Here is a 27935-nt window from a genome sequence, read left to right as displayed (position 1 = left end):
GAACCCATATTTTATTTCCATACAAGAGGGGTGGTACAACTCTGGTTCTACAGAGCCACAGTGTTGTGGCGAGCTTCATGTCACAACATCCTCATAGAGGTCACTAAAGGGCCCAAAAAAGTGCAGCAGCAGTTGCTCCTGCTACACAAGCATCCACATCTTTTGATTATCCTCCAGAACCATTTACAGTGCTTCCCAAATATTTGGCAGACAACATCTGTTCAATGTCCCATCCTGACACGGTAATACTGGGACAGTTGTAATCTGGAGATGCAAGCAAATTGATGGCAATGGCCAAGGAGTTAGTTTTATCTGGACTAATCAAACCCATGTGCACTGCTTCTTGCTCAAAACACATCAGCCATCAGTGAGTACAATTCACCAAGCTGAGACAAGACAATATCAATGTATTCAAGATCTTGAAGCAGAATGTTATTCAGCTCAAGGCCACTGACAACTGCCTCCTCAAGCTTATCCATTAACTAATCAATGTAAATACTGAATAGATGGTCATGATAGTCCCTTTTGACCTTAAAACCTCTGATGGTGATATAACGCAGCCCTACCAAACTCCCGTGGAGATAGGAAAACATTCCATGCATCTGTCGTTACCCAAGCACAGCTTTGTTCTATGCCACAGAATGCTGATTACAGAATGCTGATTTGTTATGACAACTGTAGTGCCTAGGATCCCTAATTATGGGCCAGGATCATATTGTGCTGCCTACCTTCCTGAATATAGGTGATTCCCAGGGATTTTCAAGAGAAGGGTGAGCTAGTGAGGGGCACTGTAGTTAGGATGTTGTGTTCTAGAGGATCCATACTCTCTTGTGCCTTACATGATTAAAGCAAAGAACAATCTTGTCAGAATATTTGCGAAGGGTCTGTGTGTGTTAATTGTCTACACCTACCACTTCATCCCCTGAAGAGGTAATCCAGAAAGCTCACAACTTTAAGTGGAGTTCTGAGAGGGGGTATTTAAGCTCTGGGGGAAATCTGAAGGATGAGCACTGAGCTGATGGGCTAGGCAACTGGACAGTAGGTTGCAGGTTCCAGCTTTCAGGAGGCAGTTGCAGACAAAGAGGGTGCGTGCCTAGAATGTGTCCAGGGATCCCATGACTGAGGCAGTGGTTAGCCTTCATTCAGGGCTGGTCTACACTAAGAAATTAGGCCGGTATAACTACGTCACGTAGGGGTGTGAAAAAATCCACTATCCTGAGCAATGCAGTTAAACCAACCTACCTCCTGGTGTAGACAGTGGTAGGTTGATGAGAGAATTCTCCTGTTGACCTAGCTACTGCCTTTCAGAGAGGTAGATTACCTACGCTGATAGGAGAACCTCTCTAGTCAGAATAGCTGGCATCTTCACTGAAGCACTATAGCCGCTACAGCATAATAAGTGTAGATATGCCCTCAGGCTCTGGAAGCTTTAAGATACCCAGGGACCCAGTCATTAGGTTCCCTCATAGCAGTCTAGTGAGTGGTCACAAAGGGGCAATCAGTTGGAAGCTGTGACAGGCAGTATACAAGGAAAACAATGAGAATGCTGGTTTGCATGACTGGCAGTGGTCTCAGCACCCCAGCAGGCTAACAGTTGTCAAGTTTTTCATCGGAATCACAGAAAAAGGAGTATTAAGAAGGGTTTTGAAGGAGGATAATCATGTTTATGGATGTTTACAAGGAACTCCTCCCAAGCATGAGGGGCAGCATGGGAGAAAACATGAAGGCTCTTGTTTCAAAATTTAGCAAGTGAGGGATGGAGGCTGCCATCATAGGCCAACTGAATGTGAGATTCAGCATCCTGATAGAAAGTAGGGTAGGCTCTGAAGCAGAAGTGGGCAAACTACGGCCCGTAGGCCACATCCGGCCTGTGGGACTGTCCTGCCCAGCCCTTAAGCTCCCAACCAGGGAGGCCCCTTCCCTGCTGTCCCCCTGCTCCCCTGCAGCCTCACCTCACTGCACGCGCTCTGGCCCACTGCTCCTCCCAGGCAGCAGGGCTGCGAGTTCCTGCCACTCTGAGCGGCATGGTAAGGGGTGGAGGAAGGTTGGATGGGGTGGAGGATCAGGGGAGAGGTCGGTCAGGGGACGGGAAGGGGTTGGATAGGCGTGGGAGTCCTAGGGGGCCTGTCAGGGGTTGGAGGGGCAGATAGGGGGTGAGGTTCCAGGGGGGCTGCTAGAGATGGGGGTCCCGGGGGAGGGGTTGATGAGTCAGGGTTTCTGAGGGGGACAGTAAGGGGGTGGAAAGTGGGAGGGAGTGGATAGGGGGGCAAGGGCCAAGCTGCTTGGGGAGGCACAGCCCTCCATACAGTTTTGCAACCACGATGTGGTCCTCGGGCCAAGAAGTTTGCCCATCCCTGCTCTGAAGGGTCTTCAAAGTGAAGACAGGTAGCTTATGTTTGAAGAGACAGAGGGGTCACGTAGTCAAAGTAACAGGCTAGGGAAATGACTTTAAGCAGTAGCATTCTGAATGGATACGAGTATAGCAAGGTTGCATTTGTCAAGGTCACAGAGAAGGATGCTGCAGCGGATCGAGATGCAATATTAGAGACTGGACAAGAGTTTCAGCTGTGTGGATAGAAGTGTTATGCAGAAAGTATCATCAAGCCTAGATGAGAGTACCTACACTATGTTTATACAGCACAAGTGTGAGAGCACATCCCCACTGAAAAGTCTACTTATCCTCATTGTTTCTGCACATGCCTAAGTGTGTCTGAGGGCATATCCTCTAGGATTCTTTCCCAGTCATTGCAGAAGAACTTACCTGTCCTTTGAGGGACCTGGGGGAAGAGCAACTGTGATCAAATCAGCCCCCTCTTCTAAAGTTTTTTTTTGTGCAAAACATTCAGTACTCCACTTCATTTTAAGGCTACACAGCTGCATGCTTTAATTTTACTCCTTTGTCAGACCATACGCTAACTCAGTAGTTTTTAACCTTTGCAGACTACTGTACCCCCTTCAGCAGTCTGATTTGTCTTGCGTACCCCAAGTTTCACCTCACTTAAAAATACAGAAGCGTGACAGCACACTATTACTGAAAATTGCTTACTTTCTCATTTTGTCTGTATGAAATTTTAGTTTATACTGACTTCGCTAGTGCATTTTATGTAGCCTGTTGTAAAACTAGGCAAATATCTAGATGAACTGATGTATCCCCTGGAAGACCTCTCTGTAGTTCAGGAGTACAGGTATCCCTGGTTGAGAACCACTGCATGAACTAACTACACATTTACATTCCACATTGAGTTTAGGTGAACAGAATATAAGCAAAAGGGAGAAATAAGATAGTGAAACACTGGCGATTTATTTTCCCTCCCTCAAACTGTCTAGTAAAGCTTTCTGCTACCAAAATTCTTGTACCTGAAAGCGCAGTTCTCCCACTAGAATTGTAATTCAATGTATACCTATGTCATCTTCTATGTTTACCCTCTTTTCACGTTGGCCACTAATTTTGAGTAATTGAGAACAAAACTATTTTAATTCAAGGAGTCCCACAAGAGGAATATGAACTAAGTCAACTTTGCTGACTGTTTGCTGACCACATTAATCCAAGAACATCAAGCCTCCAATTTTCAAGTCACCCTAAGGGAATTAGGTGCCTAACTCCCTTAGGCCCCTTTGAAGATATCAATTTCAAATAGTGTAGTTTCATTTTGAAAAGTTTGGGATGCTACAGCAATATTCAGAAGATTACACATAGTAGAACCAAAGATGGATTCTATTACCAGCACTTGAGTTATTTGGTTTCAAGGTAGTTAAAAAAGTTAGGCGATACACTAACATATTCCTCAACTCTGAATGGCTGAAAGTTATTTTTGCACCACCCAAAACATGTTGAGTAATCTTGCTTTTATAACGATGCACAGATGGTTAAGCATCATCATGTTAAAAAAAAGCTACTTGGAAAAATGAGCTGGTTGAGTTAGTATTTAGTGTCAAGCAATAAGCATGTTAATGTTCAGAATTCCTGCTGTAATGAAAGTTACCCACTGAATGAAGTTCAGGTTATATTAAAACTTGATTCTTAGGTCAAACTGCTTAAGCACTTGAGTTGAAGTGCCATTTAAGTTACTTGCACTGACTCAGATATTACCACCAACACCTCCAAGTTTGACTCTGACTTGTAAGGAACAGCATCTTAACAAGCATCTTAACAGTATCAATTTAATTTTTTAGAAAGCACTTCAAGGCTACTAAAGCTTGAAATCCAGTAAATATGATATGGGTAAATCCTAAACACTACTTTTTACACCAAGACAGACAAGATGGGTCTTTTACCATTTGAGCTTCAGCAAAAGAGTTCAATAGGATCAGTCTAGTCAGCAAGAGAATATCAGGATAATGATCACAGTTGTCAATGCCGATACTGCTCAAAGGCAAGAGCTCAATTTCTGCAATCTTTTCCAGCCCGAGTAGAAGTAACAGATTTTAGTCATCTTATGTTAAAACCGAGACAAATTTAGTTGCAAATCCCACCTAGCATTCACTTAACCAAGTTCTTAGATGTCTGAACAAGAGCCAACATTCAACTCTTGAAGGAAAGCTAATCTTTCTGCAGTATGTGGGAGAAATGAACTTAATTTCTACAGCTTCACCCACAGATCTTAAAATAGTAGCTTCAGTTTTAATACTATTTTCTTCAGCATGTTCTCCTAACTACTTAAAAATACAGAATATTTGAATATGTCTAGGTTCCTAAGAACATTGCCATTCAGTCATCAAAAGATGCCACTTATGACAGAACAAATAGTGCTGAGAAAGTATTTAACAGTTAGCAACAATATATACAAATACACACCAGAGAACTGTTTTCTACCTTTTGCAGTACAAAGTGAAGGTACAGGGGCTGCTGAAGTAGCTTACTTAGGGTATGTCTACACTGGCAAGTTTCTGCAGCACAAGTTATACCACTTTTATTAAAATGCTGGAATTAAACCGCTGTTGCGTGTCCACACTGTGCTCCTTGTGATGCTGGAGCGCATCCACATTATCAGCTCTTGAAATGGCAAAGACAGCAATGCATTGTGGTAGCTATCCCACTGTGGAACTGGCCACAGGGTGCTTTGCGAATGGTTTGCAATGCCTCATGAGGCAAGCACAAGGTCACATGATGCAGGTTTCCCAATCCCCACTCTGGCGCTCCAGCTGGGGCACCGGGTCAGGGGCTGCACCACGTAGCTCAGCCCCGCTCCAGACGGGGCGCAGGGTTGGGGGCTGCACCATGCAACTCCCAGAAGCAGCTGCATGGCCCCGCTCTGAGGGTCTGTGTCCACTCCATGTGTAGGAGCTGGAGAAGGGACATGCCACTTCTTCTGGGAGCCTCTTGAGGTAAGCGCTGCTCAGAACCTGCACCCCAGAACCTCTCCCCATGCCCTAACCTCTGCCCCAGTCCTGATCCCCCTCCCGCACCCTCGGTCCCATCCCAGAGCACTCTCCCACACCCCAAACTCCTCATTCCAAGCTCCACTCCAAAGCCCGCACCCTCAACCAGAGCCCTCAGCCCCTCCCACACCCCAACCCCAATTTGTGAGTATGGAGAGTGGGCCATACAATTTCTGTACCCCGATGTGGCCCTCAGGCCAAAAAGTTTGCCCACCCCTGCCTTAGACCATGTCACCCGCTCAAAATTAGCTTCAAATGACTATCAACAGTAGTTAAAAAGGTGCTAAATTGCTTTAGTTTCATAGCACACTGATCAGTGTGGATTTAGAACACATGTAGTTACGCTTGTATTCATGAACGATTGCATTTTCCTGTGCCCCTGCCAAATGTCTGAACACCAACTGCCTATTTCATGCTGACGCATTTCAGTGGTCACTGACTTCCAGTAAAGCAGAAATAATTCCCCGGCCTAGTCAGTAAGGGTATTTTACCTTTCATAACGGAATTCCAAAAAAGAGGCAAAACTATCCTTCCAGATCCAATCTTTGTGTATCAGTTTACTGTTTTTAGACATTAAGAGGGGGCTGGATGACAAGCTATTTAAGACAGTAGGCTTTTATCACCAGATTTCATAAGCAATTTAGGGATCAAGTGAAGTGATTTTCCATTTAATTCCTTTCCAATAATAGTGGAATGACCTTTATTAGAATAGTTTAAAATGACCTGACAAAGTTCTGCAGAAAAACACAGGAACACTCCCATATGGCATGGAAATGGATAAGATGACCTAGTCTGCCTTTTCCATTTTGATTCTGAATGCTTGCTTACATAGTTAAGAACTGGCAGCCAATGTTTAGGATTGGCTAAGGACTAAATATATGGAACTGCACTTAAGCAAATGCACTAGAAGCTTTGGTTGCACTGTGTCTGCGCACACTATTCCTACTAGCCAAGATGATTCTGAATGAGGCTAAATATTTACTGGTTACATTTCTCTTACAAGTACAAGAAAAATTAGAATTCTATGGTTCCAGAACATCCATGTAAACCAGAAACTAGTGTTGCTTGGTTATATTGTCGAACCTCAGAGTTATGAATACCTCGGGAATGAAGGTTGTTTGTACCTCTGAAACGTTCCTAACTCTGAACAAAAATGTTATGGTTGCTTTCAAAAGTCCACAGACTGAATACCGACTTAATATAGCTTTGAAACTTCACTATGCAGAAGAAAAATGCTGCTTTTAAAAACATTTCAATGAAGTAAGCACAGAAAAACAGTTTCCTTACCTTTTCAAATTTTTTTTAAACTTGCTTTTTTTTTTTTAAAGTGGATTACATTTAACAGTACTATATTTTTATTATTTATTTTTTGTCTCTGCTGCTGCTGACTGCATACTTCTGGTTCCAAATGAGGTGTGTGGTTGACTGATCAGTTTGTAACTGAGGTACTACTGTAGGAGTTCTCCCTAACAAAATTTATCATAGAAAAAAACTGAACATGCACTGGCAGGCACCAAATCATAGAAATTATATGGAAAATGCCTTGAGTTAAACAGTAAAATATAGAAATGATTCCTTAAAACATATTCATGCTAGTTTTAGATCACTTAAGCGATCGGGCTTCCACCACTTCAACTGAAAGGCTATGACATGTAGTTAAGAAGATCTTTCAGGAAAGTTTTCCTGATGTTAAGCATAGCTTGCTCTTCATTCCAGCACTCCTACCTATATCACCATTTGCCACACCCTTCATGGTATTTCTATTCTTCAAATACTTGAAGTGTCATGTTCCTTTTCAGTGATCAAAGTCAATTTACATATTAAGATCTTCTTGTAAATAACCCCCTTCAGATATTGGCCATTTAAAACTCCTTCCATTTAATATCTTTTGTGATGTGATCGAAGGCATGTTTAAACCATAGACATATGTCTGGGGCCTAAACTCCTGGGTCTTGTAAGGACATGAGCTATTAACATGAAAGTTGCACCAGTTTAACTAAAGGTAATGTTTAAAGCCAATTTAGTTAAACTAGTGCAAAAGATTATGTGAAGACTTCCACTGAAGCCAATTCCCAATCAATTTAAATTAAACCAAATTAAGCCACTCAAGCAAAAAATAACTGTCTACACAAAGGTTTGCACCAGTTTAAAAGCTAATTTAAACTGAATTGGTCTACACAAGGCCTAAGCAATCTTTCCAACTCTGCCTCCCATTTTCATTATTTTGTTGAGTGCAGCATTTTTATTTGTGTGATGATTTCCACACAACTCCTGCATCAGTTAGCACTAAAATAATGGCTGGCCCAGCATAGTGAGCAATCTACTATTAGATACAGAAACAAAGACACAGAAGAGCCAGCTAGTAACTAACAAAATAAGGACAAAAGGAAATTGTAGAAACAGCCTTCTGACATTACGATGAAAGTTTATAGCTCAAAAGACTACTGTCCCAACAGGCAACTTTATGGCCCACAATTTTTCACAAGCATCTTACTTAACGGCAAGCACTGGGAACCCCCTGGTTTAAATCAAAAGGAAGTTATGGCAGGAGACTTGCTATTAGCACTACAGTGCAGAGTCTGGACAGTTAAAGGCCTGTTTCCTTTGTCTTAGAGCAGTGGGTAGAGCTGGGTATAGTTTTGAAGGAGTCATTTTGGTATTATGCTAATATATTGTTGAACTGTCTTCCAAAAACTGGCACATTACTGAGTCAGTATTTTATAAAAATAAATGTGTCAGGAACTCTTGGTTTTGGTAGATAAACTTTTGGTGTTATCTACGAAATTACAAATAATTTTGTCATGACTTCAGTCTGCAAACTATCTGAAACAATGATTTGTATTTACATAATTACTAGGAGTTTCCATGTGTTCACTTAAGTGGACTCCCCTCCGCACACTTCAATATTAATTATGTATACAAGAATCCTACAGTAGGGTCTCACTGACATTTGCAGAAGTGGTGATTCAAGTGAAACTCCTGAGGAAACAGTGTTTTTTTCCTTAATAGGAAAGGTCCACAGGAAGACACCATCTTAGTTTATAAAAGTTAATCGCAGTGGAGATACAGTGACACCAGGCAGGATGTTAGGTTTTTTAATAAGTAGATTAAAATGGTGTTAATAACTAATGGCATAGTTCTAAGTCACGGAATCATAGAAACGTAGAGTTGGAAGGGACCCCAGGGACGTCATCTAGTCCAGCCCATGCACCGAGGAACAAGCAAGGTAGATTAATTTAAATAATTTATTGATTAAAATTTATTTAAATCCAGGTTTTCCACTTGGTAATTTAAATAAAATATTTTGCATACACAAACTCTTATCAAGATGTGTTTCACATTTATAACTAAATGATTTATTAAACAGAGGGATCAACTGTAGAGTTAGTGAATTAAACTAAGTTCAGGTCAGCCTGGGAAAAGTTTCACATATGTCTAAATGAAAGTGATCTTAAATTCCTACTTGCCCAAGTCTCCTGCAAAATAAGAGTCTCCTGAGTTACTCACTCAGATCTATTGTGCCATATTTATAAAACATGAGCTCAAAAAAGTTAGATGTCCTTCCCCTCCACCCTCGATTCTCTCTATATATAGAAAAGCAGACTAACTCAAAGATCTGACTGAGGATTCAGCATATTTATATTTAAATGTTTTAAGAGATTATAAATGTAGGCCTTTGCACATTTTGTATTACATTCAGATTTCATTTTAAACAGATTTTTTAAAAGAAGAAATATTTAAATTTTAAAAATCTGCTTTAAATTTTAAAAAAAGTAACTTTTAGATTGTCAAATAAATCATTGATTTTTATCCACCCTGGAACCAAGTGCAGTAACTCCTCACTTAACACTGTAGTTATGTTCTTGAAAAACGTGACTAAGCAAAATGATGTTAAGCGAATCAAATTTTCCAATAAGAATTAATGTAAATTGGGGGGGGGATTAGTTTCCAGGGAATTTTTTTTCTCCAGACAAAAGACATTATATACATATACAGTATAAATTCTAAACAATGTAATACTGTACTCAGCAATGATGATTGTGAAGCTTCGCTGAAGTGGTGGAGTCAGAGGGCGAAAGAGGATGGAGCATCTGGCTGCTGTTCTTTCCTAAGTGCCAGAGGGCAGCTGATTGTTGCGGACAGGAGGCTTGTGGAGGGAGGCCAGAGGCTTCGTCCAGGCTCCTCCCACCCCCAGCCTCCTGAACACTGCAGAACAGCTGTTTGCTGCAGGCAGGAGGCAAGCAGCCTCACCACTCCTTCCCCAGGCCTCCCCACCCGCTGCAAAATGCAGCAATCAGCTGTTTTGCAGCATTCAGGAAGCATGCAGCCTCCCCCCTCCTCCCATCTGCAGCAATCAGCTGTTTCAGGGCATTCAGGAGGCTCTTGGGGGAGAGGGGACAAGCTACATGCTATGGTCTTGCTCCTCCCCCCTCCCCCATCAACTCCTGAACCCTGCTAAATAGCTGATAGCTGCAGGCAGGAGGCACAGGGAGGAGGAGTTGCTGATCCGTGGGGCTGACAGCAAGCAGGAGGCGCTGGGGGTGGTGGAGGGAAGCTGATCGGGGGCTGACTGCCCACCCTGGTTCCAAGCCCCAAAGGCCAAACATGGCGCAACTTTAAAATGTGTACATCTCTAATAGATCAGCGATATAACAACGAAACAATGTTGTTAACTGGGACAACTGTATACCAAGATCATCTCTGATAGGTGTTTGTCTAAACCAGAGATGGCCAGCCTGAGAAGGAGCCAGAATTTACCAATATACATTGTCAAAGAGCCACAGTAATACATCAGCAGCACCCCCATCATCTGCCCCCCTGCCACCTCCCACCCACCAGCAGTCCCACCAATCAGCACCTCCCCAACAGCTGTTTCATGGCATGCAGGAGGCTCAGGATGGGGGGAGGAGCAAGGGCATGGCAGGCGCAGAGGAGGGGGTGGGAAGGGGTGGAGTGGGGGCATGGCCTGTGGCAAAGCCAGGGGTGGAGAAGCGAACACCCGCTGCGCCCCCCCCTCCCGACACATTGGAAAGTTGGCACCTGTAGCTCCAGCCCTGGAGTTGGTGTCTATACATAGAGCTGCATATTAACTTCTCAAGAACCGCATGTGGCTCCGGAGCCATAGGTTGACCACCCCTAGTCTAACTGTTCTTAAAGACCCCCAATGACTAGGGCCCTACCAAATTCATGATCCATTTTGATCAATTTCAGGGTCATAGGATTTTAAAAATCATAAGTTCCATGACATCAGCTAAATCTGAAATTTCACAATGTTGTAATTGCAGGGGTCCTGATCAAAAAAGAAGTGGTTTTTTTTTTTGGAAAGGGGGGGGACGCGGTTTCCCACAAGGTTATTGTAGAGGGGGTTGTGGTACTACTACCCTTACCTCTGTGCTGCTGCCGCCGGCGGTGCTGCCTTCAGAGCTGGACAGCTGGAGAACAGCAGCTGCTGGCTGGGATCCCAGCTCTGAAGGCAGAGCCACCTCTAGCAGTAGTGCAGAGGTGAGGTTGGCATGGTATGGTATTGCTACTCTTACGTCTGCACTGCTGCTTCTGGGATGCTGCCTTCAGAGCTAGGTGCCTGGCCAACAGCCACCCAGCTCTGAGGGCAGCACAGATGTAAGGGTGGCAATATCGTGACCTCCATGAAAATAACCTTTTGACTCTCCTGCAACTCCCTTTCAGGTCTGGATCCCCAATTTGAAACGCTGGTCTTCCCAGGGAAATCTGTATAGTATAGGGTAAAACACACACACACACACAAAAAAAAAAAAAAACAAAAAAACCAAAAACACACCAAACAGATTTCAGGGTCTGATGAGTTTTTCATGGCCGTGAATTTGGTAGGGCCCTACCAATGACAGGGTTTCCGCAACCTTCTTTGGAAGCCTATACCAGGCTCCTTAACTATCCTTGTAGTTAAAGTTTTTCCTAAATCCATGGAACTTCTGTTGCCTCAAAACAGCAGCTCTTCACTTCACCAAGTGGATAGCCTGCCCCTTAGCAGGGAAAAAAGCTTGTCCAAATCACTATGTTTAAGTATAGGCATCTGAATTAAGTAGCAAAAAGTTACAGAAGTTAATGGTCACAGAGGCACAATATTCTTGAAATGGAGATTTATTATTATAGGCAATTCATAAATAGACAGAATTGTTTGTAAGGCACTTTAGAACCCTAAAGGCCAACACAAAAGTCTTCAGGAAACCACATAATCACTAGATCAGAGGTAAACTTCTGTCATTGATCAGAAACTGGCAAAGAGACAAAATAAGAATAAATGGTAAGTTTGACATGATACTTTACCTGTGGTCCCTTATTATCAGGGTTGGAAATATTCACTAGTGACCTAGAAAGGACAAATGGGGGGAATGAGATGGCAAAATTTAAGTCAGAACTAAAGACCTAGGTCTGGTTTACACTCCAAGTTAAGGTAACCCAGCTACATTGTCAGGGGTGTGAAAACGCCACACTTCTGAGTGGCAAAGTTAAGCTGACCTAACCCCCAGCATATACAGCGCTATGTCGACAAAAGAATTCTTCTGTTGACCTAGCTACCGAAGGAGATGAAGCATTACAGCTGCACCTCTGTAGCATTTCAAATGTAGACAAGCCCCGAGGCACTCAAGAGCCCTAACAGACGGGCGAGTGGAGAGCACCATGGTATATGAAATTCAGTATTGAAAAAAAGAAAGTAGGGTAATTTTTACAACTCAAATATTGTTAGTAAATAAGTAATAATTCAGGTAGACCTTTTGATGTCATTGTTGACAGCTTAATGAAAGCCCCTGCTCAATGAATATGGTAGTCAGAAAAGCAAACATTAAAATGTCTAAAGAATGGATTAGGATTCAGTGAAATTATAATTTCAGGTTATTAGTATACTCCAAAAATGGAACATTTTACTCTGATCATGCCTCCTCAAGGAGGAAGACAGAAAGATGAACGAACATGTTCAGAAACATGGAACAACTTCTATATTAGGAAAGAAAAATATTGGATACAATTCAGCAGAGATGGATGCATGCAATAGCAAAAGGCATATGGAAAAAAGCCTAGCGGACGTTCAAAAAGGAGGAAACGCAAATGGATAACAACATGCGGTTACAATAGACAGGATAGAGTTTAAAATTTATAAACCCTCATGTTTCAGGGCATGTGCTAACCACTTATGGGATCATGAAGGAATTGTTCCCATAGACTATTTATTTTCCATAATAGATTTTATTACCTTATTTGAAAAACTGGTACTGGAAAAAGGATACCTGACCAGGTGAGCTTCCGATCCAGTATGAAACTGGAACATTTTGCTGTTTCACCAATGCTAATTTAAGATGTACATTGATCCAAATGAGTGCCTTGGTGCAGAACCCCAAATTAATTATCTTCAGTTTTCACAGCTTCTAGAGCAGTGGTTAGGTGCCCGAACATTTCGTCCCACGTTTTCCTTTGGGCTCACCTCTTAATGCGACTCCTCCAGGGCCAGCAATGATGCCATTTCACATATTTCAAGGAAGAGAACAAGTTTTCCAGCCCTACATCCCCCAATCGACATCCAGCCTTGCTAACCCCTTCAGCAGGAGGGAGTTGCCACTGCAATCCAGACTGGGCACCTCTACTTCAGCAGCATAGGTTCCCCCTCCCTACCAGGCTGGGGGGGCTCAGCACCATCAACTCTTGGATCTGTTACCAGGGACCAGCCACTGAGAGCCAACTCTGTGCCCCTGATGCCTTCCCTGGGATGAAATCATGAACAGCCGCACTCCTAAATGGCATTCCTGGCCCATGCTGCACCTCTCCCCCACCCATTCCTTATGCCTCCCTGCTGGCTTGGGACTTCCTATTGCACCGAGAGGAGCTGCTGTGGGTTCCAACAGGACCACCAAAGCAGGCAGAGCTGGATCCAGATGTGAGCTGTGCTCCCTCCAAGGCCCCTGCCTCCCACACCCTACTCCTTACCCTCCTCCCTCCTGGCTTGACATCTCAAACCCTCCCAGCTCCCACTTACCCTTTCACAATATCCATGGTGGGGGAGGGTCGCAACCCAGTTTAGGAAACACTTTTGTACAGTGTTACCTTTTTTCATTTCCATTTCTTTCAATGACTCTCACTTATATTAGTAATATTAGTCACACTGTTTGGAGTGTTTCTCGACTATGAGTGCCAGCCTCTGGGCAGACACCTAAACTGGTGGTATGTTCTATAATTACATTTCACCAAGCCAGTAAAAAATGTCAACTCCTAGATCACTGTACAGTAACAATATTACTATGGAGTCACAGACAGTCCCCTTAACCTCTCCAGTCTATCTGGTCTACCAACAGCTCCTTTAGGAGGTTTATGCTTGTATAAAATGATTGTCAGGCAAGCAGAAATGACCCACTGAAATCCTAATAAAATGTAATTTTTTCAATTATTGCAAGGTTCAGATTTTCCCTCTTTCTAGAAACTGCTTCCCTTAGGTTGTTCTAAGCAGCTTATATTTTTTATGCATGCATACATACATAAGAGGAAGTTCCCCCCAAAAGAGTGTCAGATGCTAGGATGTCTAACCCAGTAGTAGTCATAGCTAAGCAGCAAGACCCTTGTCTATCAACATGCTGATTTAAGCCAGCATGATTAACTAATCACTTTTTTGAAACATTGACTTAATATGGTTGTACACAAGACTTTTGTTGCTGGAACCTTGTTTTCCCCATCAACAGTCTTCATAAATTAGTTTTACCAGTTCATAATAGCCTTAAGACTATAGAAGCTATGAAGAGTCACCCAGACAATAAAAGTAGTCCTTTTAGTTGCCATTACCTAAACACAAAAGAGTTGATGAGCCAACTGCCCTCTGTCAGTTAGTTGCCTTTCTTACTTTTCACAATGACCAAATAACTCTTTGCTCTGTTCCCAACTTTACCCCCAAATTAATTCAGATTTCCAAAGGAGTCAGGACATTAGTTTACCTTTCTCAAATAACCTCTGAAAAAGGAACGGCTGTTGCTGCATTTCTTAGCCATTGCTAAGATCACAATGTTTTACCTACATACAGTTGATAAATTCAGGATCTCACCTTATATTTATCATGTGTTTCAGGTTTGATTCAGTATTAAGATTAAAAACGCATATAGAGAGTGCCTAACACATTCCACAGGTACTTAAGCTTAATTCCTCTCATAACATAATCACCACCTGGGTGCAGAAAGAATCTGCCCCAGTGTAGGACCTCTGCTGAATTGCCAGATGCCACGATACATAATGTCACTGGGTGGATTTGGCAACCTCCTCCAAAACAGAATTCAGTTCTAGGGGCCTGAACATTGTACTCCAAGATTTCTCTTGTTCAATTTGGCCATCTAGTTTGAGGACTGCTAGACAGAACTGCTTCCACATTGTGGAAGCCCCTACCAGGGGAGTTTCTTCCATCTGTAAATTGCATTTCTGCTCTGGTGTTCGACAATTTGGAATCTCACCCAGAATCCTAATTTGTATATAGTTTTAAATTAAGGTTCTGGCATTATCAACCCTGCTAAATTTGACTGATTTCTGAATGGTTGCCAACTGTAGAAAAAAGCCAATTGGTGAAAAAAGCCAAGTCTATCAGCCAATTGGTGAAGATACTCTGAAGATATTCAATTCAACGAAACAGCAGCAACCCAGTATCCAGATTGTTTTAAACACCTCTCCTACTTTCTTCTCTCCCCCAAGAAGAAATTTATATATGGGATGCACATTTACATATGGGATCACAGTTCCTCCTTTTCTCCTGAATCCGGTATCTGACAGCCTGCTGAATCCATCATAATCCAGGCAAGATTATCTAGTGACAAAATCTGAAATGGAAAAAAATAACCACAGAGGATCATAGAGTCAGGGATTACAAGCAGACTTCAAAGAAGTCTCAAGCTCAACTATGGAGTGGTAACAACATTCATAAGCTTCACAATTTTATATAGCTTGTTGGATTAAAATTTTACCCTTTTAACTTTTTAAATGTTACCCTTTCCAAAATCATGTACTTGTACCAGAAATTTAACAAGAAATTTCCACAAGAATTAGAGAGGGTTTTTTTTTAGGGCTGTTGATTAATCACAGTTAACTCATGCGATTAACTCAAAAAATTGTGATAAAAAATTAATCAGTTTTAATAGCACTGTTAAAAAGAATACCAGTTAAAATTTATTAAATAAATATTTTGGATGTTTTCTACATTTTCAAATATACTGATATCAATTACAACACAAAATAAAAAATGTGAGCACTGTACACTTTGTATTACAAATATTTGCACTGTAAAAATGATAAATGAAATAGTATTTTTCAATTCACCTCATACAAGTACTATAGTGAAATATATTGTTAAAATGCAACTTACAAATATAATTTGTTACACAACTGCACTCAAAAACAAAATGTAAAACTCTAGAGTCTACAAATCCACTCAGTCCTACTAGTTGTTCAGCCAATTGCTAAGACAAACAAGTTTGTTTACATTTAAAAGAGATAATGCTGCCTGCTTCCTACTTACATTCCAGCGGACATGCTTCCACGCTGATAACGCTCGTTAAAAAGTGATGTGTTAATTACCTTTGTAACTGAACTCCTTGGAGGGGGTGGGGGGAGGAGACACTGTACATCTTCTGCTCTGTTTTACCTGCATTCTGCCCTATATTTCATGTTATAGCAGTCTTGGATGATGATCCAGCACACTGTTCATTTTTAAGAACAATTTCACTGCAGATTTGACAAAATGCAAAGAAGGTACCAATGTGAGATTTCTAAAAGATAGCTACACCACGTGACCCAAGGTTTAAGAATTTGAAGTGGCTTTCAAAATCTGAGAGGGACGAGGTGTGGTATGTGCTTTCAGAAGTCTTAAAAGAGCAACGCGCTAGTATGGAAACTACAAAACCCGAACCACCAAAAAAGAAAAAATCAGCCATCTGCTGGTGGCATCTGACTCAAATGATGAAAATGAACACGTGTTGGTCTGCACTGCTTTGGATCGTTAACGAGCAGAACCTGTCATCAGCATGGACACACATGCTCTGGAATGATGGCTGAAGCATGAAGGGACATATTAATCTTCAGGGCATCTGGCACGTAAATATCTTGTGACACCAGCTACAGCAGAGCCATGTGAACACCTGTTCTCACTTTCAGGTGGCACTATAAACAAGAAGCGGGCAACATTCTCTAGATATTAATATAACAGATCATGGAACTCAAATGCTCTGAAATTTGATCACACCAATAAGATGTCAATTAGGTCAGATACAAAGAGGAAAAAAAAAAAAAAAAATCAAATCTTGAGCAACACCAGAGTCAGTTCTTCCTGATTCAAATTTCAATGAATTCCATAAGAAATCAGGTTGATATTAGTCATTGATTTTTATCCATTTAAAAACATGACACTTTTTTTTAAAATACAGCTGTTTTTTAAAAGTATTCTAAAGTTGTTAAATTTTTTTATTACAATTAAATTTGAAATTTAAAACTTGTTGAGAACTAAGCTGATATCTATTAAAGTCATTTAAATTAAATACAAAAATAATTACTATTCAGAAGTAAATGGTTCTTGCTAAGTTTTAAAAGTCACTGGCTAATCAACTGGAATCTGAAATTGCTGAAGTGCTAAACCAGCTTTTGACAGCAGTAGCCTCCTTCTGCAGATGGAGATGACTCCTTAGTTACAGTCTACTCATCTAGTTTAGTTCAATTACTAGCTCATAGCAGTCAAGAAACCAACCGAGTTGAAAAAGCAGGAAAGCTTTCCCCCCCCCCCCAATCAGAAGAACAGAGAGGATGAGATCTACTAGTTCTAAAGTCTTGAAGGACATAGTGATCAGATACAATCAATTCAATTAAATAACTACAGATAATACTGCCTGTGTTTACTAAAAAAAAAAAGTTTACATGCAAAACATTGAATGCAAAAATTGAAAAGACTGTGTACCCAGAACACTAAAGGTAGTTCTATTAAATAATAAAAATGCTGTTTTGGTGCATTTCTAACTGATTATGAATTTCCATCCAAATAGAGCTTGACACAAATTGCAAGCCAAAAATTAAAAAGTTATTCTAGTTAAAAAGTTATTCTATATACTTTCTTAAATAAATGGGGATACAGTGTATACTCCTGGTTAGCAAAGAGAAGCACCAAACGTAGTTGCAAAGTGACATATTTTAATGGTTACCAATGAGAATCAGCCTCTCTAATAAATAGTACAAGTGCAAAACACAAGTAAATAGATTTAAATCAACGTTTCCTGCTTGCTGATTTAAAATCATGATTTAAATCAATCCACCCTGTAAGAAAACCGTATGTACAATTTGAAGTAGGAAAGACTTCTCAAGATGAAGTTTCATGATTCCTACTGTATACATGCATATGTATATTAAAGGTGCATTGCCTATCCAGCAGAGGGGCATTGCTGGCACATGATGGATATATCACATTGGTAGATGCGCAGGTGAACGAGCCTCTGATAGTGTGGCTGATGTGATTAGGCCCTATGATGGTTGGCCCGTTGCCAACTCTGTCCACATATCTATTCAGGGGATACCATCATAGGGCCTAATCACATCAGCCACACTATCAGAGGCTCGTTCACCTGCGCATCTACCAATGTGATATATCCATCATGTGCCAGCAATGTCCCTCTGCCATGTACATTGGCCAAACTGGACAGTCTCTACGTAAAAGAATGAATGGACACAAATCAGACGTCAAGAATTATAACATTCAAAAACCAGTTGGAGAACACTTCAATCTCTCTGGTCACTCGATCACAGACCTGAGGGTGGCTATACTTCAACAAAAAAGCTTCAAAAACAGACTCCAACGAGAGACTGCTGAATTGGAATTAATTTGCAAACTGGATACAATTAACTTAGGCTTGAATAGAGACTGGGAATGGATGAGTCATTACACAAAGTAAAGCTATTTCCCCATGGTATTTCTCCCTCCCACCCCACCCCCCACTGTTCCTCTGATATTCTTGTTAACTGCTGGAATTAGCCTACCTTGCTTGTCACCATGGAAGGTTTTCCTCCTTTCCCCCCCCTGCTGCTGGTGATGGCTTATCTTAAGTGATCACTCTCCTTACAGTGTGTATGATAAACCCATTGTTTCATGTTCTCTGTGTGTGTGTGTGTGTATATAAATCTCTCCTCTGCTTTTTCCACCAAATGCATCCGATGAAGTGAGCTGTAGCTCACGAAAGCTTATGCTCTAATAAATTTGTTAGTCTCTAAGGTGCCACGGGTACTCCTTTTCTTTTTTCTAAATTAATAGATTGCAAGGCCAAAAGGGACTACACTGATCATCTAGTCCAGTGGTGGGCAACCTGTGGCCCATCAGGGTAATCCGCTGTCGGGCTGCCAGACAGGTTGTTTACATTTGCACAGCCGCCCGCATCTCCCAGCGGCTGCGGTTTGCTGTTCCCGGCCAATGGTAGCTGCGGGAAGCGGCGTGGGTCATAGAGACATGCTGGTTGCCACTGCGTGCAGCTCCCATTGGCTAGGAATGGCAAACTGCGGCCACTGGGAGCTGTGGGGGGCCGTGCAAATGTAAACGACCTGTCTGGCAGTCCACCAGCGGATTACCCTGACAGGCTGTGTGCAGCCCGCAGGTCTAATCTGCCCTCCTGTTTACACAGGCCATACAATTTCCCACAATAATTTCTTATGAACTAGAGTATCTTTTAGAAAATCATCGTATGTTGATTTAAAAAACTGCCGGTGATGACGAATCTACCATGAACGTTGGTAAATTGTTCCAATAGTTAAATCACACTCACTGTTAAAAATGTATACCTCATTTCCAGTTTGAATTTGTCTAGCTTCAATTTCCAGCCATTGGATCCTGTTAAAACTTTGCATACTAGATTGAAGAGAACAAGTTTGTTCCCCATATATGTACTTACAGAATCTGATCAAGTCACCCCTTAAACCATCTCTAAGCTAAAAAGGAGCTCTCTCTAAATCGCATATGGCATGTTTTCCCTAATCTTTTAGTCACTCTCATGGCTCTCCTCAGGCTCAGGCTCTCCAGTTCAACATCCTTCTTCAATCATTTTACTGATCAAATGACTGCTTCCTGATACGTTTTTAAAAACTAGTAACCACCATGTTAGTCTGGTAAGAAAGTCTGATCAACCATCACACAACAAGCTTTGAGAGGTGGGATGACAGTTTACGCTGTTTCCTGATTAAGTATCTGACCAGCATGATTGACTCAAAGCTGCTACAATTTGAGGGATTAAAAAAAAAATAAATAAAAAAATAAAAAAGGCATGAAGCAAGGAACATCAGCATTTTGAAAGTTAGCCACTCTTAAATTTTAAGATTTAGTTTCAGTACTGTCCCCACATTACCGTACTAATTTATTTTCAATTTAAAAATCTCTTCTCTTTGTTGTATGAAAAGCCCCAATGAACTAGGGACATAGAAAATGATATACAAAGTGTTATCTAATACAGAAAGTACACAAATTAAACATAAAATAATGAACCTTGAGAAACATTTGCAATCTGATATGTCCCTTGAAGGGTGAAGTACTAAGGACCTTGAAGTTGGTACACGTTATCACAGAAGCCTGCCATATTGGGAAAAATCTCCATTCCCTTCCCTCCACACAAAAGGCAGCAAGCTAGGAATCAATACTGGTATCAGTAGCATACAAGTAGCAATCAAAAGGTTCTCAGCCACCACTGTACTGTTTACACTCTGCAACACCACACTTTAATTGCTTCTCAAAGGAAGGGTGCACCACAGCTTTCCATAGTATGGTGCATTTGGAAGTATTCCGTTTTTTAAAAACCTGAAAGCTGTAGCCATTAAGATACACTGGATGATTGCGAATGCAGCAATGTTCATGTGCTAGAGCTCTGAGAATGCCAGGCAAGTTTAACACTACATTTAACCATACTCATAAAAGTACAAGTTATGGATTGTTTACTTTATCTTTCTAAAATTCTTTATTCATCAGTGATATAGAATCAGTTATTTATAATCAGTTATATAGAAATCAAATTCCATGGCCACCAAGTCTGGGGAAGTGTGCCAACTTCAAAAGACAGTGACTTGGGACCTGTGCTCCTAAATCACTTACGCACTTATGAAAATTCCACAGTTTTAGTAATTCAATAGTATCCAGTAGAACAGTCAAGGAATTAAACCAGCTTTACTGAAAGTTTCTCAGCATATGGGAAACAAATGACATTCAAACAGCAAGTTTTCTGCCAAAGCCATACCGTAACTATGCTATGCTTTGGTTTCAATGACAGTTCTCTTGCCTGAAGGATTAAATCCCCCATCACCTGTTAAACTTCATCAAGATTATCTTAAATTCCATCTTCCATGTGCTTTTGGGACACAATTAGCACCAATAATGTCTTATCACACAGTTGTGACCAACTGTGTCCACTGATGAGAGCTGTATGTGAATGGCTTGCAAGAGAGCAGGTAACTTAAAATCAAATTAAGAATTTAAAACAGCCTGCAGTAGAAGTATTTCAGTGGAGATAAGAATAAAATATTTTTTAAAAAATTTATTATTAATTATTATTAAACCAGGAGAACTGGAGCACTCTTTAGGGAAAAAAGGAATGTCAGACTCAATGTTACAGCATTTTTGTTATTTAACCACAGTAGAACCTCACAGTTATGAACACCTCAGGAATGGAGGTTGTTTGTTACTCTGAACAAAATGTTATTGTTTTCAGATGTCTACAACTGAACAATGACTAAATACAGCTTTGAAACTTTACTATGCAGAAGAAAAATGCTGCTTTTAACCATCTTAATTTAAATGAAATAAGCACAGAAACTTCCTTACCATGTCAAATCTTTTTTAAAAAACTTGCTTTTTTTTTTAAAAGTAGTTTATGGCTAACATACAGTAACTCCTTGCTTAAGATTGTAGTTATGTTCCTGAAAAATGTGACCAAGTGAAAAGATGTTAAGCAAATCCAATTTCCGCATAAGAATTAATGTAAATGGGGGGGGTTAGGTTCCAGGGAATTTTTTTTCACCAGACAAAAGACTAATATATATGTACATACACACAATAAGTTTTAAACAAACAATTTAATATGGGTACACAGCAATGATGATTGTGAAGCTTGGTTGAAGTGGTGAAGTCAGAGGGTGGGATATTTCCCAGGATGCCTTACTGCTAAATAATGAACTAGCAATTGGCTGAACCCTCAAGGGTTAACTCATTGTTAATGTAGCCTCACACCTTACAAGGCAGCTCCAATGGAGGGAGGGGAGACAGCATTGCGAACACAGAGAGAGAGAGAGAGAGAGAGACACCCTGTGTGTAAGAGAGAGAGATGTGCATTGCTCCTTTAAGTACACTGACTCCACTCTTAAGTACATTGCCTTTTTAAGCTAATCAGCAAGCTGCAATGCAGCTGCTGCCAGGAAGCTCCCTCTATCCTGAGCCCTGTCATGTATCCCCCCCGATCCATGGAAGATGGGGAAAGTGGGGTGCAGGAGTAGGGGACACCCTGACATTAACCCCCCCTTCTTCTCTCCTGCCCCCCCAAGCAAGCAGGAGGCTCTGGAGAGCAGCTCCAAGGCAGAGGGCAGGAGCAGCACATGGCAGTGGGAGAAGGGACAGCTGAACTGCTGGCAATTGATAGCCTCCTGGGCAGGTGCCGCATGGGGAACAGGGAGCTGACAGGGAGGCTGCCAGTCCACCCTGGTTCTAAGTCCCCACCAGCTAGCTGCAATGGGCTGCTCTTCCTGCAAGCAGCCGACAAAGCAGGCGGTGCCAAACGACATTATAAGGGAGCATTGCACAACTTTAAACAAGCATCTTCCCTAATTGATCATCAACATAACAAAGTTAACCAGAACGACTTTAAGTGAAGAATTACTGTAGTACAGTGTTGTATTTGCCTTTTTTTGGGGGGGGGGGAGGGTGTCATTGCTGCTGTCTGACTGCATACTTCCAATTCAAAATGACATGTGCGGTTTGACTGGTAAGTTCATAACACTGCTATTCGTAACTCTGAAGTTCTACTGAAGCATGCGAAATACTGCTAAGATTTATATATGCAAATTTCTAGAACAGCATATATAAATTTGTGAAAGCTGAGCTTTACAGACAGCAACAAAATTTTTTTGTTAGTAACATAACTGAGTAATAGCAGCCACTTACTGCACCCAAAATATCCACCCTTTTTAAGATCGCTATAGTTTAGTGACTGACAAGGATCCCTTCCATATTGTTTGCAAACAGTTATTGCATTTGCCACAGACTAGACTACAGAGAAGTTTTGTAGTAAAGTAATAACCTTTGAGAGGTAGCTTACCAGAGTAGGAACTTAATATTCCTGGAAACCAGGAATAACTTCAGCACATCATAGCTTTTAATCAAATTTCAAAGTAACCTGAAGGGGGCTCACCAGAGCACTTTTTGTTCCTTCTCTAATTCATATACAATCACTAGGAAATTTGTTCTTTATAGTGGCAGTTTCAGTCTTTCAGTTGCTGACTCACAGAACAGAGTAGTGGCAGAATGAAGGTACCGGAAAGGAAAATGGGGTAAAACTGCAGATGGTGCTGGGAGGGAAAGCAGCAGTATCACAGCTAGCAGTGAAAACTGATAATAAACCCCTTTCTCCCCCCTCACTACAGGAAGATGTGCATCTTTGTTTTTGCTGATGCCAGGGAACAGGAAAAGCATGTGGCTTTGTAGGTTTCTGTCTTCACTACTTCCTGCAGACTTTAGGGGCAAATAAAAACAGGCAGTTGCCAATGAGACCCCAGATGAGAGCAGAGGGAGCATGTTCAGTGAAACTAGGATAAGTTTACTGGGATACGCACAAATATCATCTTTGTGAACATTACACATTTGCACTAGTGCCACTACACCAGTTACTGACCAACTGACTAAACTAGGGTAACTTCAGCATAGACAAGACCCAAAAGGGCTCAATGCTCACATCTCATTCAGTTCCAGAGCCATTAGACCAGTGCTTCTCAAGCTACCGGATGTGGGGGACTGGAATTCCCCCCCCCAATGTGTGTGCAGACTGGCAGCCGATGGCTCGCGGACCAGCACCGGTCCGCGGACCACCACTTTGAGTAGCATTGCACTATACCACTTAGAGAAGCATCTATTAAGATGAAGTAACAAACAGGATGAGATGGTTTAATCACAAAACCTCTGGAGAATTCAATTTGACAAGAGGGTAAAAGTCTGGAGGGTTGGTTGGGTATATGAATCCCAACACACTGGTGGCTGGAGTGGATCACAGAAGAGGAGAGATGATTTGAGGGAGCCCCATTGTAAAATAATGGCAACACACCAGTAAGTCTAATTAGAATTTTGTCACAGGAAACAAGAATGAATCTAAACCTGCGGTTTATGAGAGTCATTTCATTTTTTTTTTAAAAAAATGAAGCTTTAGCAAGTTTTAACCATGCCTGAAACAGTAGACTTTTTAAAAGAAATTAAATACCCTTTAAGCGTATTAAGGAAAAAGTAGTAATCGTTTTGACTGATTTACCAAGTAGCTTCAAATAAATCTTTATAAGAAAACTGCGTAGAATTGTTAGACCATATTTTTAATTCAGAAAAAAGATTCTAGGTGACAGCAAACATTGGAATGTGTAAGTATTTCCACACAACCCAGGAAGATGTTCTCCCCTGTCAGATAAGCTAGAATTCTTGGCTTGATTTTGCTTCTAAATGACTACTGAAAGAGACAGCAATAAACACAAGTCTCCTAATCCAAGTGAGTACAAGTTTACCTCCTGGTTAAACTAGAAATACTAGTTTATTTGTAAGAACTTGCTATCACCTCTTCCTGTCCTAAGATGCCTGAAATATTAGATACCACTTGAAATGCTATTTTATCATTACTTTGGTAATAAAGTATTCAAGATTTGCTACATTTCCAACTGCATTATACATCTAACTAGCTTTCTGCAGCCAGAACTTTCATTGATCATGTGGAATAGGGTGCTGCACCTTCTGCACTGCTGCTACAGATTCAGCCCCCACAGTAATGCAGTATATTTGCACCACTGTGAACATCTAGAAGACTAGGACACGGTCTTAAAAAAAAAAAAAAAAAAAAAACGCAGCAGCATTTCTGTACTCTTGTATTCATCTGCAGCACCTCTTACAAGCTTAAATCTTTGTAGTTTTGCATTATTCCACAATGACTGCATCTCTACAATGCAATGCAGTCTGAAGAGTACATCTTCAAGTGCAGGAAGCCTAATTTTCTACAGATTTAATATTTACACCTTCACTGAAAAAGGCTTTATATTTTATACAATATAAAATATACATTTTATTCAAGACCACCTCTAAAGCTATTCAAGTCTCCTCTTGACCCAAGGTAACACAGAAGTTTGTGACCACCACCCAACTGAGGACACCAAAGCAGACAATTCAGATATCACTCAGATTTCAGAGTAGCAGCTGAGTTAGTCTGTATTCGCAAAAAAGAAAAGGAGTACTAGTGGCACCTTAGAGACTAAAATTTGAGCATAAGCTTTCGTGAGCTACAGCTGAATGCATCCGATGAAGTGAGCTGTAGCTCACAAAAGCTTATGCTCAAATAAATTTGTTAGTCTCTAAGGTGCCACAAGTACTCCTTTTCTTCTTAGATATCACTCAGTTAATTTGGATGCTTACAACTGTTTTATTAATCAAGAACCACAAAAGAAAAAGGAACTTTCTTGTTTTCCCTTCCAACCCAGTTACTGCAGACAGATAAGCATACCTGTGTAATGGTACAGATGGACTTGAGCTCAAATCCTCTGATAACCCCATAACAAGACAGTGCTGCATATTGATCTTGCCCTCATTCTCCTTTCCCACACTTCACCATGACACCCCTGCATCCTTCAGTCGAGTAGTGCAATGGCTTACCCCACACCTCAGCATAGTGTCACACACAGATCTCCCACACCCAAACCTAGGATCTCACCCTCAAGCTCAGAGGTATGTATAGATATCTTGTGCATCACTTCCAGAGGGTTGTGAGATGTATCCCCAGTTCCCCAACTCACCAGCACAGTGGTGCAGATGGACCTGAGCTCAGACTCCACCTTCTCCCGATAGTCCTTGACAAGCTGCATCTTCTTGTCGTTGGTGTCTGTTTTCTGCTCAATGCTAGAGATGACCCTCCAGGCAGAGCGCCGCCCCCCCACTACGTTCTTGTAGGCCACAGAGAGAAGGTTGCGCTCCTCGTTGGATAACTCAGCACCCTGTTCGGTTACTGCCTTCATGCAGGTGGCCATATCATCATAGCGCTCAGCCTGCTCAGCCAGCTTGGCTTTCTGGATCATCTCGGTCTTCTCCATGGTGGCTGGCAGAGGGGAAAGCGCAGCAAGGCAGAAGGAGAGGCTGTGGCTGTCACACTGTCAAGAGGAAAAGGCACCTCAAAACCTGCCAGGGAGGAAACAGATTAGCCATGTCTCTGGGAGCCAAGAGCTGCAAGACACCACACTCTGCTCCTCCCCAAAACTCAGAAGACACCAAACCAACCATCTCCCCAGGAACCAAGAATCCCAGGCCAGAAGGGGTCCCCTCCACTACATCACCCCAAGAGCTATCCTGGAATGAAGAACCCTAGGCCTATACAACCAGCCCATTTCACAACAAATTGGTTACAGGAAAGGGGAAGTGCACCCATCTCCAGAGCCTCTAAGGAAGGTTAATAACCCAGACCACCAGGACAGGAGAAAAGATAACTCATTCTCTCCCCAGAGGAGACCAATCTAGAGACCAGATGGTGGAAAGAGACACTCCAGCCTCCTCAGCATGGCTTTTGGCTCCACCTCCACTTTCCTCGCTCTCACCCCTGTGTGCACTAGTGAGTCAAAAAATTAGAGGCAGGGAAGGGAAGCAACAGACGGCTGGAAGCCATTAACCCAAGGGGGCCATCCCCAAGAACCTTGCCCAAACCCTTCTCTCTAGGCGTGGGGGTCAGAGTGGTTTGCCTTGAAGGTGGGAGCCATGGGGAGGGGCAGTAAAAGAACCACCAGGACAGACACAGGACAGACACAGGAGGACGAAGAGGCCTAAAGGACACGGGGAGGAGAAGGCGGTTACCTAGTGCGTGCCTGGGGACTCAATAGCCCCGAAAACAGAGAATCCGAGGACAGGGATCGCGATCCGCGCCCCCACAGGGCAAGCAGGAGCCCTGGGAGGGGCGGGCGGATCGGGCAGACACGGGGGGGAGGAGTGCCCCTGAGAGGAGAATAAGGGAACCTTTGTCCCTTGGCGAAGGAGGGGGCGCGGGACGAGGCCGGGAGACCACGGGGAGCCTTTCCCTGGAGCAAAGAAAGGGGATGAGGCGCCGGAACAGCGGCAAGCGGATCCGCGTCCCCAGCGCGAGGCAAGGGAAGCAGGCGGCTTCAGGTCCCGAGCAGGGAAGCCCCTACCCGAGTCTCCCGGGGGGGGGGGGCGCACCGACACTCTGTCCCCCGGGAGAGGGCGGGGACGGGGGGAGTCCCATCCCCCTAGGGGGCGCGGCGAGCAGGACTCGCTCAGGCAGGGTGGGTGGGGTCTGCAGGCTCAGGCCGAAACGGGCGGGGGAACGGCAACTCCGTCCACGCCTTAGGCCCGGCCCGGCGGTCTCCCGGGGAGGACGGGGCTCGGCAGGTCTCTCCAGGGCAGGGCGCGACCCCTGCCCGGGCAGGCGGGGGGAGCTGCCGCCCAGGGGGACCCAGGCGAAGGGGAAAGCGTGGTGTCCCCGCGGCCCCGCCGGGCGTGAAATGGCGGCGGCGCTGGCGGGATCTCCCGCGCCCCGACACGGCTGGGGACTCCGCGCCGCTCTCACAAAATGGAGGACGCGGCGACCGCTCTCATCGCCGTGGCCGACCTCGGCCCCGCTCACCTGGGTCCGTTCCGCTAGGCCGGGCCGGCTGGCGCCGCTGGATCGGGTGCGCTCCGCTCAGGGTTGGGGCGAGGAGAAAGAGCCGCTCCCGTCTCAAGCGAGAGCCAGCGCTAAAGGGCGTTGGCACAGGCAACCCTACCCGCTGCCAGACCCGCGCTCACACGGCCAATCCGAACCCCTGCTCCAAAGCGGGGCCCACCCACCGCGTGCTATTAACCAATCCAGACGTAGCGCGCCGTCGCGGGGGCGGGCACAGACAGGTCGCAAGCTCGGTTGGCCCGTGGGCTGCGGCTGGGGCCACGGGGTTTCCTCCAATTAGATCCAGGGTGAGCTGACGTCACTGTCACCATAGTGATGCTGCTACAACCCTCCCCCCCCCCAACCTCCACGCCTTGCCCTGGGACTGGGAGCCAAGTCTGGGCGCGGCACGAGACAGCGCGGAGGCGCGGCTGGGGCGGCTCGTGCTGCTGCGGCTGGGAGGGGGAGAGGGGGACTCGGAGGCCGGAGAGCGGGTGGGAGCGTGGGGTGCTGGGGGTGGGTGTTGCACTGAAGGGCGTGCTCCCATAGAGGAGAACTGGGAGGTTGCTGAGGGGGGAGGGTGCACTGATAGAGGGGAACTGGGGGTGGGTGTTACATGGGGGAGCGTGCACGGATTGAAGAGAGCTGGGGGTAGATGCTGAAGGGGAAGCGTGCACG

The 27935-nt window shown here is 43.3% G+C and overlaps 1 protein-coding gene across 4 annotated transcripts in view; it reads right to left on the bottom strand.

The window, feature by feature from the left end:
* Nucleotides 1-27528, bottom strand: part of YWHAQ (tyrosine 3-monooxygenase/tryptophan 5-monooxygenase activation protein theta) — a 47308-nt gene extending 19780 nt beyond the window's left edge. Inside the window, exons 1-2 of one of the 4 annotated variants that reach the window (XM_038396342.2) lie at nucleotides 27240-27528; nucleotides 25408-25786 (exon numbers count right to left, since the gene is read on the bottom strand). In XM_038396342.2, the coding sequence (XP_038252270.1) occupies nucleotides 25408-25701 (294 nt within the window). In that variant the 5' untranslated portion in view covers nucleotides 25702-25786; nucleotides 27240-27528. Of the gene's footprint in view, nucleotides 1-25407; nucleotides 25787-26452; nucleotides 27154-27239 lie in introns of those variants that run through there. The other 3 variants (XM_038396343.2, XM_043510266.1, XM_043510265.1) reach the window with 3 other exon arrangements.
* Nucleotides 27529-27935: the final 407 nt, after the last annotated feature.

Source organism: Dermochelys coriacea, chromosome 3 (genome assembly GCF_009764565.3).
Source record: "Dermochelys coriacea isolate rDerCor1 chromosome 3, rDerCor1.pri.v4, whole genome shotgun sequence".
Taxonomy (NCBI): Eukaryota; Metazoa; Chordata; order Testudines; family Dermochelyidae; genus Dermochelys; species Dermochelys coriacea.
This window is presented reverse-complemented; position numbering and strand designations above follow the sequence as displayed.